The sequence below is a fragment of the Megalopta genalis genome, chromosome 2 (assembly GCF_051020955.1).
Source record: "Megalopta genalis isolate 19385.01 chromosome 2, iyMegGena1_principal, whole genome shotgun sequence".
NCBI classification, from domain to species: domain Eukaryota; kingdom Metazoa; phylum Arthropoda; class Insecta; order Hymenoptera; family Halictidae; genus Megalopta; species Megalopta genalis.
The window spans coordinates 19,732,594-19,749,873 of NC_135014.1; the positions used below are offsets into that span (position 1 = coordinate 19,732,594).

A 17,280-nucleotide genomic window follows, 5' to 3' on the forward strand; every position below is an offset into this window, starting at 1 on the left:
AATTATAATAAGATTCATTAGATTAGGGCACTGTAAAATAATTAACATCTATATAAAAAAACAAAACCACCCTATTGTAACATGTGTAACCCAGCTCTGATGATCAACCACCTATTACTGGAATGCCGAGGATACTAAAATGAAAGAAGAAAATATAAACTTAACTTCTCATTGAACATTCTAAACTTCTTAATAATTCGCTTTCTTGTAACGATAGCAAAAAAAAAGGATCAGACAAAAGTTGTTTGATTTTGAGGGGCACACAATGTGATGTCAATAGTTTTTTCTAAGTGGAGGCATAGAGGAGATACTCTTCAAGCTTGTGTTTTTAAACGAGATGATATAGTCTTTTAATTTATTTTCTGATAGTGTTTCAAAATGAATACAGTGGGTGTGGTCTCTAAGTGCAGGTCATTAATGCTATACAAGGTCACAAGGTTCATGTATAGAATTGTATTCGTCTTCAAAGGCTTTATCAGAATATAAGTAAACAACTATATCATCCCATTTAAAAAAAGATAAGACTGACCCTTATATATATATTTCCTCTACATCACCATCTACAAAAAAACTATTTTCATCACACTATGTGCCCTATAAAATCAAACAACTTTTGCCTGATCTTTTTTCTTTTGCCATTACAAGTAGGCGAGTTATTTACGTGGCCACTTTTAGATGCGTCACCCTGTATACAGAAACATAATCATTAGTCTAATCAGTTGCTAATGACACAGGCTTGTGATCTATACAGACATTACATTTTACGGATTTTTCTGCCTCAGGTTTCTGAGATCCTACAGACCCCTTTACCATTTCAATATCACACTCAGCGATACCAATGTTCACAAATCTAGGCAAATAGGCAAATATTCTACATATATCAGAGCCTATATGTACATATTTCGTTCCTACTATGGAGGCAATAGAAATAGTATTTATGAAATATGGTACTAGAAATACGACATAATTGAAGATAGTATATAGCAACAGTTTTACACATTATTTTAGACTTAGGATTCTAAAGTGTGTACATTGCATCGAGTGACTCAATTTATATATCCAAGATCACTGTAATACTTCATCAAAATGCTTTAAGAACAAATTCTAATTTCACAACCATTAGCATTCATTTGTGAATGAATGTTTGCTCAATATCCGGCCATATTTATAATAATATTTTATGCTATAAACAATGAGTCAAATAATACCCTAGTGGTCGAAAATGACGAACGGAAGGAAAAGGTATTTGATACTCAAAATAACACGGAATAATATATATAAATTAAAAAATTATTTCATGAAAAATGGATAGTAAACTCGATATTTACCACAAGATCAATGTAACTGTTTGTACCATAGAAGTAATTTATTTTCGTTCTTATTGTAGTGAGTTTAATCATACCATGTTAAACATAACCCGTCTTGACTCTCTTTTTAGACGAGTAGAGCACCATTATACACGAATCAAATAAAATAACAATTTTTACTCTTAAAACATGCTGCCGATATTTATAACCACATTAAAGAAAAAGAAATTTACGTTAAAGAATTGTGTGTTATTCTTTCGATTCGTTTGACAGTTTTCAATTCGTTGTTTCCGAAATATCCTGTATTTCGAATACAAATTTTTAAGTAAGAAAAGTATCATATATAGAATATAGAAGAAGTATTATACATAGAAATTATTTTCCTAATCGGAACTATCTTCATCAATATTTACTTCATCAATCATTTCTGGTTGAATTTCAACTTCTGTTCCTTTGGCGCGATGCTTGTATTTTCTCCTATCTGAAACACACAAAAAAAAAAATTTTTCGAAAAAGAGAAACATTTAGAGTAACACATACTTTATAAATACATACCGAACATTGAACAATCATCTCCCAGCAAACATAAATAATGCTTCACATGATATGCAGGTTTACGAATCTTGGGAGGTATAGTATCCTCGAATCCTATTATATTTAATTTCAATGGATTCTCATAATCAGTCCCCATTTCTTCATAAATTAATATCCTGTTTTCTGATTCTAAATAAAAATGGATTTAATCTTCATATTAAAAATTCCATACACAGTATATATTTTAAGAATGCCAAAATTATTACTGAGAGCTTTTAAATATTCTTCTGTATCTGGATCAAGCGTTACTGTTTCGCCTGCTCTCCTAGCATCCATATTTAGCAATATTGTTACCAAATCTTTCCTATTTATTGGAAATTTTTTGGTATCACTAACATAATTGATAAGAAACTCTAGCCCATTGAACGTAAGTCTATACCGGGGAATGGACTTTTGTTTTTTTTTAAGCATAAATGCTCTCACTCCAATACTTATCAATTTCATCTCATCCTTATTCGAAACAAAAACGTTACGAATTTCGGGTGACATATAGTGAATGCCTCTTTTCCTACCACGCGTATCTCTTACTAATAAATTAGCATCAAATTCGTCAGTTATACCATAGAAATCCCTGAAAAATTGTAACTAATTAATCAGTGAAATTAATAAATAATTTATTACACTTCTTAATAAATAGTAATTTTTAAGAAATAGATTTTTGTCAAATAATACGAATCAATAAAACATTAGGTTTGTACAAGAAGCATTTCTAAACAGTCTAGAGCAACCCAAAATATGAACAATTCATATTCAAAGCACAAAACTCTGTACAAAATGTGTATAGGAAATTGGAAATTCAAGTACATATTGAATGCTGTGTAAAATGTTTACTACTCACTTAATTGATGTCCAGTAGATACCCTCCTGATCATCTTTCAAGAAAACAAATCGATCTTCGCTAAGCTCTTCCTTAGCTCTTTTGAGTTCCATATTCAGATCTGAAGGATCCTGATCATCACTTAATTTTCTTTTCCTACAAACAAATTGGTGATCTTTATCTTCTTCTACCTCTTCATCATCTTCTGCCTCTTCATCCAGATTTAATTCTTCATAATCTGCCTCTTGATCCAGATTTAATTCTTCATAATCTGCCTCTTGATCCAGATTTAATTCTTGACAATCTGCCTCTTCATCCAGTTTTAATTCTTGACAATCTGCCTCTTCATCCAGATTTAATTTTTGATGATCTGCCTCTTCATCCAGATTTAATTTTTGACAATCTGCCTCTTCATCCAGATTTAATTCTTGACAATCTGCCTCTTCATCCAGATTTAATTTTTGATGATCTGCCTCTTCATTCAGATTTAATTCTTCAGAGTTTTCCTTAGCTTCAGACTCATTCTGATTCGATTCCCAAGGTAATGGTTTTACTTTTTCTAAAATGGCCATGAAGAAACCACTCGTATCTTGGTGATGTGGTAATATCCTCATACTAAGCAATTTGGAAAGTAAAAGTAGCATTAATGAGAAAACATCGAATATTTTTTATTTACCATCGCTCAAAATGGAATTTGGCAGCATCCTTTGATTTTGGTGGAAACATGTGTGGTTGCACTTCTGTGGGCAGATCCCGTTCCCATGATAAATAATATTTTAAATCTTTCGATGCCAGAAACCAACGTGACAGACCTATTGGTGAGCAAGTTAGAAATTGTGTGATTTATTCGATGTTTAAGATATATCATATATACCTGGATCACATACTAATCCAGGAACCAAATCCCTGCCATCAACTATACGAACAGAATCTTTAGTCTCAAGGAGAAGTCTATGTAAAACTGCTTCATTTTCAATTGGATTTAATGAGCGAGTGGAATATACCATTCTGCCACCCACTGTTAATAGGACCAAGCCTCTCCTCGCTATCCTATATTGAACTCTGTGGACCCACAGTTTATTTTAAATACAAAATTATATACTGTCCATCAGTAAATGATACTTACTCATGAAGATCGTTACCATCAGCTGGACTCCACGTACGCCACTTAATAAAATTTCCCCTTATTGCACCATCTTCACTGCTGGGTACGTCAGCAAGTATTCTATCAAATCTGTAATAAAATGCATACATTATTTAGATCTATAAACAATTCATGGTTTGTACCACAAATCCTACTAACTTTAAGTCTTCTTTAGCATCATCTGATTTTGCAAGCATTAAATTAGGAAAAATAGAAGCATCGTGATTTGTTATCAAAGTACATGGGCTATTGCGGAACTTCGATTGATCTATAATCCGGTGACAATGACTAATCTTCAAACTATTGGTTACTATAAAACCCTCTGTAAGATGTTTAAAAAAATTAATTTCTATAAAAGAAATAAAAAAATTAAATTTCTCCTAACTAAAAAACTTTCACCTACCTGGCAGACCATTCTCCTCACCTGAATGTAGCATTTCTATAAGCTGAAATGTATTTAATCCAGCACACATATCTAAAACCTATGTTAAATGATTGTAATTTGCATCTGTATAAAAACTACATTGTAGCTACAGAGTATAGTTATACCTTATGTGAAGGTTTCATATCTAATAATAAAGGTGGTATCATGGTAGCCACTTCTTGTCGTATGACGTTTCCACAAAATTCTTCAGTAACTAACAATTTATGTAGCTTTCTCCCAGTCCAATATAACTGCCAAGCTAAGCAATCGGGATAAAATGGCAGACAACGTAATGTCTCTGTTTTTTCTTTGTTTCTACGATTGACATTTAGAATTACATTCAAAAAATCCCTCTGAAGAATCTCAAGTAATTTTTTAGCTTCTATTCTGGATCCATTAATCCTAAAAGATATTGGCAGTTTCCTTTTCATCTTAGTCATAAATAAGTCCCAGTGGTTATCTGGTACAATTCCCTGAGTTTTGTAATATTTTTCAAATGCTGCATTTATGTTCTGTATAAATTATAATAATTTTATGTACTATTATCCAAATTGACTTATAGTGTATATGTATATGTAATTGAAACTAATACGATTGGAATACATTTCCAACAGATCTAAGAAGTATACGCACCATCTTATTTCTCAAATTTGTACCTTTCGTGTATTATTATTTTATAATAAATAAAAGCAGGCGTTGCGTTTATGAATAAGTGTTCCGTACCTGTCTACGTCCTTTCCCCATTTTTAAATGGAATAAATGCCTTTCTAACCAAAAACTTATCAACGAACGCGCGCGTACAGTAAATACCACCGTTGACAGTTCTTAGTTCTTACACTGTCCACCGTGATCTAGCAGAGTGGGAATGCAGAAAGGTGCAGAGGAGTGCTCGTACCTATTGATGGGATCGATATTGAAAATATTTATGATATTCAGTCAATACGATATCAAAGTACTTAATAGCAGATATCGATATATATAGAAATTTTAGATACAATTAGAATCACTTTTCGATATCGAGATTTCTTAAAATGATACCAAAACCAATACTGTATTGAATTGAAGTTTCATTGAAACTTTTCCAAAGTATCGATACTCGTTTGATATTTCACGAATTGACTTTTGTCTGAAGACATTTATGTATAATGGCAACTTCCGTTTCAGTCGAACAAGTTTTTCTAAAGGCCCAAGAATTGATTAGTAAAAGTAGAAATCGTTTAAAAGATAGCACTGTAAATAAAATAATATTTTACGATAAAAAGATTGGAATGGAAAGATGATATACATACACACATGTATACATGTAATATAAATATAAATATGTATATATAATGTTTACAAAACATTCAATTTTTTCTAAGTACTTACAAAGTAAAAGTATTTAAAAATCAGATTTTATTGATTCCTATTATCTTATGTGTTGTATTAGGATTAATACTTTCGTTCTATGTAAATTGATACTTTCATAAAGATATACGAATTTCCAACTTACGTATTTTTGAAGAAAATACAAGAAATCCGACAGACGTGTCCGTTCTTCAATCCGAATCAGTTTCGTAATTTGTCATCGCCGAGTCATGAAATTTGATTTCATTAGATTGAGAAACAAATTACTATTAACTCGTCACATTACGTGTCGTCACTGTAGGATATGTACTAAGAAAAACTAATGGACCAGGAAGAAGTTTTTGAACACATAGAATCGACGATTCTGATTGGTTGAAATTATTGAGTAATTGGAGATATGCGCATTTCTTTTTGCGCATTATTTATGGTGCATTTTTCTGTTGCACGTCGTCCATGTTTAAACAAAAATCATTTGTCCAACAATATGAGACGTTACTTATTTGTAGTACATTAGTTTTCATACTAATGCATACTAATAAACTATTACACTTTAAATGTTAAATGCAAACATTAGTTTAAAATCTTATCAAATCGGTTGATGCATCTTTTAAGGCTAGAGTTTGGTAAAGAGTATTTAGAACTCACTATAGGAATTGCACTTTCTATTGTCACTATTCCACACACATTAGCAAGTCCGATCTATTCAAATAACTCCTAACCGAAGTATAAATGTTTTTGAGAAAGGTTGTATTATGTGTGACTATAATCTTGTAGTAAATGTAAGTATGATTTTGTTCTGAATCATTAATTATTGTTGAAATAATAGATCCTTGTGGTTAATTAAAAATCCTCCAGTGCTATCTTGGTCGACATTCAGATAAATAAATAATCTTACAGCTTTTATTTACTTAAATTTTAGAATTAAATTAATTTATCCTCATTTGTCTTCTTCCACACTTTTTCAATTATTAATGTAACCACTGTCGATAAAACAGCTATACTACAAGATCTAGAGATGCTAAATTGATGCTTTTATTTCATTCCCATTTATTTCTTATTATTCCGTTATTATTCATTTAGTTTTTATTCACTTACGTTTATGCCACTAATATTGCTATAATATCGTTTTATTACAAATTATGAGAAAGCAATTGTCGGCAAGTTTTGTTCGTAGTCGATAACTTCAACAAGTGAGAGAAGAGGGCACGATCGTCAATTTAAGTTCGCGCACATTTCAGTTTTCTTGAAACATTTGCTATGTTATTTAGTTGCAAAGAACTTTTCGTTCCAGGTTTTAATTCAACCTAAAAACTTTGATTTCTGAAAATTTATTTCTATTTCACGAATATAGACCAATTTTTATGAATAGAAGTAATGCCTATTATTGCAAAATATAAACGAGGAACATAGATAACTATCGTTGTTTCATGAAATTTAAATTAATATGTCTACGTAATATTTACTTTAATTTGATGTTTTATTTTCATCAATAAAGTTTTAAACACGACAGCAATTCTCTTCGTGAAAATATCAAACAATTTCACGTGCTCTACAATTCAACTTTATGATTCATTTTACACAATTGAAATTCGAAAGCAGGACATTCAATATCCACTAGGTACCAAAAGTGTGCAATATAAAACAAATTCTCTGCTAACTTTACAATCTGTTCTTGTCAACATGTTACATATATAATTCAACGTTGCTATTGACTATGATACAAATCTTTCCTATCAAGATATCAATTCGAATTAATTCCTCAACTCTATTATTTCATTCTTTTACATTAATTATTTATAGTCGCATCAATCGCTAGCCTAGGTTATTAGCGACTTTCTATCGTTTCACTCGAATTGAAAGTCATTAATTTTTCTATACACACAGCAAGACGAAGAACGTCTATGGTAAAATTGCAAACCAACAGTCCGTCACCTTTTCACAGTTCCGAATTCGCTTGTATCTTCTTCGTAATTTCCAATCGAGAAATTCGTTTTCTGCTAACAACAATGACTCCACTGTCGATGCAGGTCCGTCACCGTCGAACACAGGTGTCCGAGCGCTACGAAGAGGGGAAATCCGCCGGTGCACGCCTCGGGGAACACCATGGGCTGAATTTAACTGCGAACAACCGTACGTTTTGTGGTGTTCTGTGTACGGTTAGTGCTCACGCCGCAGAACGAACACCAGGCACCGATCTCCGCGCGGCTATCTCGGTTTTGCTTGCCTTCAGTTCGCTGTCGTGAGCACACCTGAACAGGTGACTCGCTCCGCCGTTTGATAAACCTCGTAGCCGACACTACTAGCCGGCGGCGCACCGGCTCCAAACGTTTCTATCTCGAACAGTACGTTCTTTTTCGGCTAGATCTATTCGTGACACGATCTCTGAAATTATTCTACATTTTTTTAATTTCCGATACAATCGCAATTTGCTAATAGGGTCAGGTGGTTTTCCAAATTCATGTTGCAAGTGCTCATTCGTTGCGAGAAGTATGAGAGCGTAGTAGTTTCGTTTCTGATTTGGTTCATCTTTTAAATTCTTTAGCGAATTCTTTCGATCTATGATTTATGAAAGCAAATTAATTTTATTTCAGATTTGGATGAATTTTTTGAATTCTTTAGTTAGCGCTTTGCTCCACTGATGTACAGAAGAGCAAAGTTAGGCGTTTCTCCTTTTTTTAAATGTGTGTTTCATGTGCTTGTTCACTGCGAAAAGTATAAGAGCACGTTAATTTTGCTAGATATTTGGGCCAATTTCTTAAATTCTTTGGCTCATGGATTAAATTCATTTGTAGCAAATTCATTGGGAGCGAATTAATTTTGCTCCAGGTTTGGCTGAATCAATTTCAATACTTGAGCACATCATTTAAATCGATATTATATAAAAAGTCGTGTTCTTTTAAATACGTGTTTCGAGTGATTATTTTGTTGTACTGCAAAGGTTCAATATTTTTCATTCTTCAGCTAGTACAAACGAGCGAAGTTAGGTGGTCCTCTAGATTCATGTTTCACGTGCTCATTACTTGTGAAAAACGTAAGAGCAAATTAATTAATTAGCTTGAGATCTGATTGAATTATTCTGATTCTTCCGTTATCGTTCAAAATCATCGATTCGCAAACAGCAATGTCGAGCGATTTTCAACGTTCACGTTTCACGCGTGCATTTGGGCTTCGTAAAACGTACATATGCACGAAACATCATCTTTGATTTTCGAAAGTGTATAGTCAGATGTTTTCTTTTTTAAACTGATCTTTCACATATTCTTCAGTTGTAAAAAGTACAAACACATGCTTTAAATAAAGCAACTCGCTACACGAAAAAAGGAATAATCAATAAAATCATACTGAACAGTAAAAAGCCACGAACGAGCATTTGCGACATTGCTAATCGAATTTGAAGCTCCGTAGAATATAAAACCAAAAGTACTTCGTAAACAAAGTGCGAATAGTGATCAATTACGGCGGGCAAATCGGGATTATCGGTGCGAGCGATGCTCCGTTTAACGCCGGCAGCTCACCTGGTCAGGTGAGCACGGTTCGTGTGCTTCTCGGTTTATCAGTAACGCGCTGACAGTCCGCGCGTCGAAGCCTAATGAAATCCTCGGGTCCCTCGAGCACCGCATCGAGCACCTGACAAATCATTCACACACTCACACACATACGCGCATACCGTCAATTAAAGATCATTCTTCGTTCGAGATCCTACTTTCGGTGCCGGTCGTTTTTCCAGCAAGCCGCCAGTGGAACAATGAAAGATCGTGACTTTCGAACGAAGTGACATGTAACCAGTGAAAGTACGGGGACAATTTGTTACGCAGTGATGTCCGAGAGTAATCCGTTACAGAGACCAAGTAAACTGACAGTATGAGCATCGAAGTGTTCTAATTTCACGGGGGAAAAGGGGGACAGTATATTCCGGTGAACTGGTAACGAAAACGTGACCGTAACGAGGAAGATCGCCGGCTGGGACAGCTTCGTGGAAACCGTGAGTATCAGTCAGTCAGAAGTTTGGCAAGTTTTACGGCTTCTTCAGCGTCGAAAAACTTTCGGGAAGTGGTCGATTTTTCGGAAGTTTAGGGGCTATTTGACAGTGACTAGCAACGCGCGTCTATCATGGGGAACGCGGCTCCGCCAGTTTCTGTTGGTGTTGGATTTCGCGAACTTCCGCGGGAGCAATTAAAAGTTGTCACGCTGCTGGCCCGTGTCGGTGGCGGACGATCGAAATGCAATCTAGCAATCTTTTCGCGAATGCGTTTCTTCGAGTTATATTTGTCTTTCAGAAGTTTTTGTTGATTTGGTTGGAGCAAGCTTGAGCAAATTTATCTATCGTAATTTCTATTTCTATTAGAAATCTATTACAATTTAAATCTCTATTTATAATTGATTACGACCCGAAGCTTTACTAACAATCCATCATAATTTATATTTATATTAAAATTCTGTCATAAATGAAATTTTCATTAAAATTCTATTACAATGAAATCTGTTATTATTCCAGGATAGGTTCTAATATAATTCGACTGGTTTCCATGTGAATTCAATGGTTCCAACACGATACTACAATTCCATTAGTTCTAATATAATTTTAATAATTGTAATACGATTCCATTGATAATTTCAATGACTAAAAGTCGCGTCTCATAGAAAAGCAGAAAACTCCGCAATCATTGCAATCGATAGAAAACAAAGTTTTCCTGATTGATCGTTGTAACTTCCAGATCGATGAAACAGTAATATCACTCGATTAGAGTTGCGTCAATTACAAACAGGATATTACAGATCATACAATACTCTTAGTTAAGGCATTGAATGAAGACGAGAAAATGAATGATTCTATGAAACGATGTTATTGGAGTAACGTTGCTGATTTTTCTATGATTGCAATTGAGCTTTCTAACATTGTTTGTCATTCGACGAAAATTGACGTGGTTCAAAGAACTGAATTACTACGTACCACTACAGTTAATCGACGCCAGAAAAACTTAATTAGATAGAGAAAGCTGTGTCACTTCCTCCTTCTCGAACAAAGCAAAGAAATATTGTTTTGCTTCTGAAATGCATTCGCTCTGATTAGTCAGTGAAGTATACTAAACTACGTGACGTGTAAAAAAATGTAGAAAGTATGTTTTAGAATATTGTTTGAAAAATAAATTCTTGTTTTCTAAATTCTTTGAAATTATTTTCAACGATGTTTAAGAATTTTTTCCCAACAACGTTCGATTAGATAAGTATGAATTTTAATTGAATAATTGCAGTACGTGAAATTGAATTTTAGGTTACTGTTTGAAAAATAAATTTTGATATTCTAAACTCTTTGAAATTATTTTCAATGTCGTTCAACAATCTCGGCTCAGTGATGCTAATTAGATGAAACATTTTTAAATGTTCGTGACTTAAACGCGTCCTTTTACTTCTGAAAACATACATAAGTTATCGTGCATAATCAGTATACCGATGTTGAGGATGCCCACAGCCCGTGTCCTCAATTTTTACGCTGTTCTGCAATTAATAATTAACCACTAATAATCGTGACGCAACCGCGAGTGCAACGTAAGGATATCATCGTAATCACTTTTCGCCTGTGCCACATAACACAATGACATTATGAAATCTCATTTCTCTTTTTCGTTTACGACAGATTATTATGAGGGCACCTACTAATTATCCACGTGAGATTTTTCAGCCGATCCGACATTTTCATCCGACTCGAGAAAAACGAATATCAATTCGAATGCACTGAGACAATGAAAACTTAGCATATTGTCTGAGATACACATGTATTAAATTATCCTTCAATTTTAATTCAATCTTTCAATTTTAATTCGATCGTTGAATTTTAATTCAATCTTTTAATTTTAGATCAATCTTTCAATTTTAATTCAACCTTTTAATTTTAGTTCAATCTTTCAATTTTAACTTATCTCTCCATTTTAATGCAATTTGAATGCAATTCATTAAATTTTAATTCAATCTTCCAATTAAAATTGACAACGCAAATCATTGGTATAGTGTGTATATTTTACACAAATAATTTTTGTAGTTAAAAATATGTTTGCAAAAAACGTGCCATAGATACTAAATTAATTACAGGATAATATTTATAATGAATCCGTAATATAAGGAACGCTAATGTCTAAAATATAAGAAAACGCAACTAATTAATAGCCGTAATTAATAGTTTCATTTCATTTATAGTACATAAAGAATATAATTGTTAACCAATCTAGCAAATATTTCTCTCATTTTAGTACTCATAAAATTGGTAGGAAAATTAACTTTTATGCATCGTTAATTACCGAATGTGAAATTAGTTTAATAAATATTTTTAAGTTCGATGCCATTAGCGACTACGCTATAATTAGACCGAAGTAGTCATTGACTGGAAACGGAAGATGATAGCTTTAATTATAGGCAAAGAGCTATGATTTCGCCATGAAACAACAATCGTTTCGAACTTTGACCAGTGGTTATCTGTTTTTATTGTTGTTTCTGCATGTAAAAGTTATATAGATAGCCGCAAGAATTAACTAAAAAAATATTATTTATGTCGACTTCCAATGCTGTGATCTTTTATTATCGTTCTTTAAAATTAATTTAGCAAATTGCGATTTTCTTATTGGTTGAAATAAGTATGATTATAGAACATTGACTAGTCTTGTAATGAATTGTGAAACGGCCCTGGACATGTTAGTATACGCACAATTGACAGCAAGTAACACGTAGAAGGGTCTTCGGAGGGTGTGTAACACGATAGAGGCTATCGAGATCATGCAATTGATACCTTTGGGAGCATGGATGAATGGACGATACTCGCTCACTTTCAATATGGATCAAGCATTACTATCATTTGCTTATTTCAGTGCCACAATATACCATATCCACACCAGCGTTTGGCATTGTTCGAATTGTTTCTAATAACTATTCATCTAAAATAATTATTCGAATGTATTTTACTTAGTTAAATATTTTATTCGAATAAATTCTTCTTAGTCGAATATTTTATTCGAATGAATTCTTTTTAGTCGAATATTTTATTCGAATAAATAGGTTTTAGGCGAATCTTTTCTTTACTCGAATGACTTCTTTTTAGTCGAACATTTTAGTCGAATAAATTCTTCTTAGTCGAATATTTTATTCGAATGAATTCTTTTTAATCGAATATTTTATTCGAAATTTTTCACTCTATTAACAACGGCGCATTCATAATGCTTATAAATATTCAAAAAGAAAAATTTTTCTCAATTACATTTTGTATAGAAAAACGTGTTTATCGATCCTAGCGATAGTTACTAATTACAGCAATTATGAATTCGTAAAAATCGACAAATTAACAACTACATGAAAATTGTAAATGAAAAGGGTAATGAAACTTCTACATGGAAATTGGCAAGAAATTAAAAAAATGCTACTTATCGCTGTTTAATGATCAAGTAATCTGCTGGATGGTAAAACAAGTTCTTTCAAGTTCTTAATTACTAGCTAACTTAGCTTAAATTACCAAATTACAAATAAAAATTGCCATAATATCAAAGTCATTTGATTCATGAAACCGAAACTAGAAAGTTGAAATGTACCATAGAAAATATTAGCTTAGTTCCTTCGTATTCTAAAAATTCTAATAATATATATATGTGTAATTATATATGTCACCTATTCTGATACTAATTATTTTTCTTCTCTTTTCTTTTCTTTTTATTCTATTTTTATTTTGTCGCACCATTATTTTTAAATCTAACAAAAGTTAATTTTAAGAGATAGAAAGTATTATTTTTCAAACATAAAGGGCAACTTTTAATTTACGTATCATGACTAGAAACATAATACTTGTCACGTAATACTTGTCACAGAAACTTTAATTAATAAAATCTCTATATAGATTACAAAAACAAACCTAAGCGAATTATTTTATACATTGTTTCATTTTATATGAATTCAGTATCTGAATGAAACAACTTCTTGACTTTTGCTATAGTCATCGCAAAACTCATTCGGTAAATTGTATAGTACAAAATATCGGTAAAAATATCGTTAAGGGCACGGTAACTGGCAATAAATATTTTCCATTCGAAGACTGATTCTACGGCGGTAGCAAAAATTTGTGAAGTCAGTTGGTCGTAGTCAGCGCAAATTATTATCACAAAGAACTGCAAGTTCTTGCCGGTGTTGGTAGTGAGCCGTGTAGATACGCTGGTTCGCTTATATGGTAATGTGGAAGGAGTTCGTCACGCAACGATATTCTGTATGGGGTGGGCTGGATGGCAGACGGTTGCATGGGGTGTGTCAATACCCCGTGCGGTGTTATCATTCGGAAGCATGCATGGCAGGTGTAGGAAATGACGTCACGCACCTCGGAGTATCCCCGTTTGAAACACGACCTTACTGTCTATTTTCGTCGGACCACCATGCATAAAAACTTCCTCTGGACTACCCATGTGAAACGTAACAAAGGATATCCTTGCCTTCTGGATTAACGCACGCTGCACAATAATTGCGAGTGCTCCGGTTTTCGCAACGAAAACGAAAATTCCCAAATAATCAGTGTCATTATCATCATTCCACTATTTTATGCCCGATAACTATGAGAATCGCAACTCGATTGCAACTTACAATCCTATTCAATTACATCAAAATCATAAAGCACAGAGTAAGTTATAACGAGCAGAATAGGGATTTTCATACAAAATAAAAATTGCCTGCACTAATTGCACGATGCAGGAAGTGTATACATGTTTATTTAATTTCGTTATCATCTCAATGAGTCGAAAATGGTGCAATAATATTTTTAAACAATTTAAACGTTTTTAATACTCATTCTACAACATTTTACAAAAAGTGGAATTAACTGTTATTTTATATTGTTTTATAACAATGATAAGATTAAATTTATTTAAATATCGTACGATTTTTATTGCAATGAACGCTTAAATAATAATCATTTTCTCATGCGAACGATTTCATAGTACACAGGAACTGTAAAAGAAAAAGAAAAAGTAAACCTTTAATGTCAGAAAAATGTTTGATCTCTTTAAAGAAAAGTTTCGTTCGTCAACTAAAAAATTCCACGTTCTGAACAAAAAATAGAAACGCTATTAAACCTTGTTAATTTATGAATTGTAATTTATATCGTGATTATTGGTATATCGTGATTAGTAAAATTTTAAATCGCAATAATGTATAGAAAATAATGTTGTTGTCGAATATATTCGAACTGCACAATTTGTTCGATTACTTGTTAATTGGAATGTTGAATGGATTTGTGGGACTAGCACGTGGAAAAATGATTCACACCGTCGGAATTCCCAAGTTTCTTTGAAGAACCTTGACGAAATTAGGTCAGTCCTTAGAACTTGACTTATATCGATTAATCAGTTCGATAAACGAAAAGGAAGACTAATTCTTAACATAATTTCGATGCTATAGTCCTCCCTGAGCTGAACTTCAGTGTACTATGAGTCACAGCGATGATATACAATCCTGTCTACTAGTATGTGGACACTCACCACTTTTAACGAATAAGCGATATACAGTGGTCCACAAAAGTGTTCGTAAACATATTAAAACATAATAAATTTTTTAAAATTGGACTAAGTGACTTGAATTTTGTTTAGATTATGGAGGGACTAGTAAACCAGATAATGACCAAAATGTTTTTTTTTAAATTTTGTTAATATTTGTAATGACAAAAAAGAAATAAAAAACTCTCGTTTTTTAAACTCTCGTCTAGTATACTAGTCCCTCTATCGTCTAAAAAAAATTCAGGTCATTTAGTCCAGTTTCAAAAAAGTTATTGCATTGTAAATGGTGTACGAATACTTTTGTGGGCCCCTGTACAATATGAATTAATGATATGAAACTTATGTATGAATCAAGGATTAATAAGGATCAACAAATAAAATGTTATCCGACATTATCGAATAAATGTCTCAATCGAATCAAAATTAAACTAGATCACATTTTATTCGAATCAGATTTTAGTCGAACAAAAATTCGCGTGAAAAAGTTATTTAATTAAAAGATGAGGAATTATTTGAATAAATAAATAGAATAATGCCTTACAAATAATAAATAATTGTGATTCGAATAACATATTCGACTAAAAAAAAAGTCATTCGAATAATTATGCTAGGTAAATACTTGTGTTCAAAACAATTCGAATAATGGCTGGCTCTGGTCTTAGGAAGTCTGAACGAAAGAAAAACGGGTAACTGTAAAGCACGATGCTGCACTATCGCCCCACTTGTTGTGTTACCTTTTTGGGGCAGCCCGAAGACAGAAAACCTTCGGCATGGTCTTCCTTCCTCTGTTTGGTAGTCTTAAAAGTCAAGAGCGTAGCCGACACACTCTGTTGGCAAGAGGAACACCACACGGCATATATTTCCAGGTGTATATACACAGTACCCGAAGTGTCGAACTATCCGAGGGAAGCATCTTCGCACGTGCACCCGAACCTGCTATTATCTCAATCGTCTGTTGCATCGTTTGTAAAAACGTCGATGTTGTCGCGCGTGTCGCGGAAATAATCGTTTGCCGCATCGAATCGGGAAACTGTCTAACCTTGACATAGAATCGCACTCCTGGAAAGTGAACAGTCTTTGTTGCTGCGAATTGAAACAGTCGTTCCCACAAAATTGCTACCTGGTTTCACATTTTCTGGAGTTCATTTCCGAAGAGGAAACTCTTACGACACCGAAATAGCTCACAAAATTACAACTAATTGAATTGTAACGCGTTAAGCCTCTGTAGTTCGAATTGTTTATATAGTTAACAATTTGTGCGATTTGAAACTATTGGACGTCAAAGTGTGGACATAAATCAACAAAAAATTCGAGTTTTTAATAAAAGTGAATTTACTGTGATGTGCGAAGTAAGATCTGAAAAGTTAGATGCAAAATCTTGTTAATATTAAAAGCGAAAGAACAGAAAAGAATAGTTTTGTCACATTGTAGATAAAAGTGAAGTTACATTAAAATAAATGAGTACAAGTGACTTCAAAGTTACACAGAGCTGGGAAAGGTTAATAGACATCTAAAAAAGTAAGAAAATTTAATTCTGTTGCCATTTTGTAAAATATAAATAATGATCGTGATACAAATCAACAACGTGTGGCATCCACATGAAATCTAAACACTGAAATAATCACCCCTTATGACAAGGCGACGTTAATATAAAATGGAAATATTCTCCATCTATAAGTGAAAATCACGTGGTATTATTATGATTATATGTATAATACAATATTTATATGATTGAAAAATAAAAGTACTAATCTTGCTGCAAATGAGCAAAATTCTCACATAAATAATACGATATTCTTATAACTAAATAATAAAGATGTTGATCATGTTGCAAGTAAGCAATTTGTGATATTATTATGACTATAATGCATATAATAAAGTACTCATGTAATGAAATAATTAAAGTACCAGCCATGTTGCAAATGAACAAAATTATAAGCTGTATAATACAGTATTTGCAAAACTAATAAAGAAAAATGTTACAAATAAACAATTTCTAGTATTCACAGTGTTCATATTTAACATGAAAATAGAAATACTGACCATGTTGCAAGTCAATAACTCTTAATATTTACCATATTCAGACAATAAAAAGAAACTGACCATAATACATAATACAAAAGAATAATTATTAT

General features: G+C 32.8%; 2 protein-coding genes across 6 annotated transcripts in view; one reads left to right on the plus strand and one right to left on the minus strand.

Moving 5' to 3' along the window:
* Positions 1-1,341: 1,341 nt before the first annotated feature.
* LOC117220608 (tRNA (cytosine(34)-C(5))-methyltransferase) lies at positions 1,342-6,313 on the minus strand. Of its 4 annotated transcripts, XM_076518712.1 has the most exons (13): positions 5,779-6,313; positions 5,282-5,516; positions 5,010-5,181; positions 4,412-4,798; positions 4,266-4,344; positions 4,022-4,184; positions 3,845-3,952; positions 3,593-3,780; positions 3,395-3,530; positions 2,740-3,333; positions 2,108-2,472; positions 1,863-2,030; positions 1,342-1,788 (listed from the first exon to the last, which is right to left on the minus strand). In XM_076518712.1, the coding sequence occupies exons 3-13, from the start codon at positions 5,028-5,030 to the stop codon at positions 1,691-1,693; spliced, it is 2,307 nt and encodes a 768-aa protein (XP_076374827.1). In that variant the 5' UTR covers positions 5,031-5,181; positions 5,282-5,516; positions 5,779-6,313; the 3' UTR covers positions 1,342-1,690. The 4 variants fall into 4 exon arrangements, with proteins under 4 accessions (XP_076374827.1, XP_076374826.1, XP_076374828.1 ...); XM_076518711.1 differs by lacking the exon at positions 5,282-5,516; XM_076518713.1 differs by having other exon boundaries at positions 4,920-5,516; positions 5,779-6,312.
* Positions 6,314-7,667: 1,354 nt separating this feature from the next.
* The window catches only part of LOC117220576 (cadherin-88C), a 44,149-nt gene continuing 34,536 nt past the window's right edge, over positions 7,668-17,280 (plus strand). Inside the window, exons 1-2 of one of the 2 annotated variants that reach the window (XM_076518707.1) lie at positions 7,668-7,975; positions 9,313-9,615. The gene's annotated coding sequence lies outside the window, so the exon portion shown is untranslated. The remainder of the gene's footprint in view (positions 7,976-9,312; positions 9,616-17,280) is intronic. The other variant, XM_076518708.1, reaches the window with a different exon arrangement.

Coding starts and splice junctions, on each gene's coding strand:
- LOC117220608 (XM_076518711.1), bottom strand. CDS start 5,030: ATGGGGAAAGGACGTAGACAG. Junction 3,781..3,844: donor GATGGTAACGATCTTCATGA/GTAAGTATCATT, acceptor GTGGGTCCACAG/AGTTCAATATAGGATAGCGA. Junction 1,789..1,862: donor AGATGATTGTTCAATGTTCG/GTATGTATTTAT, acceptor TGTGTGTTTCAG/ATAGGAGAAAATACAAGCAT.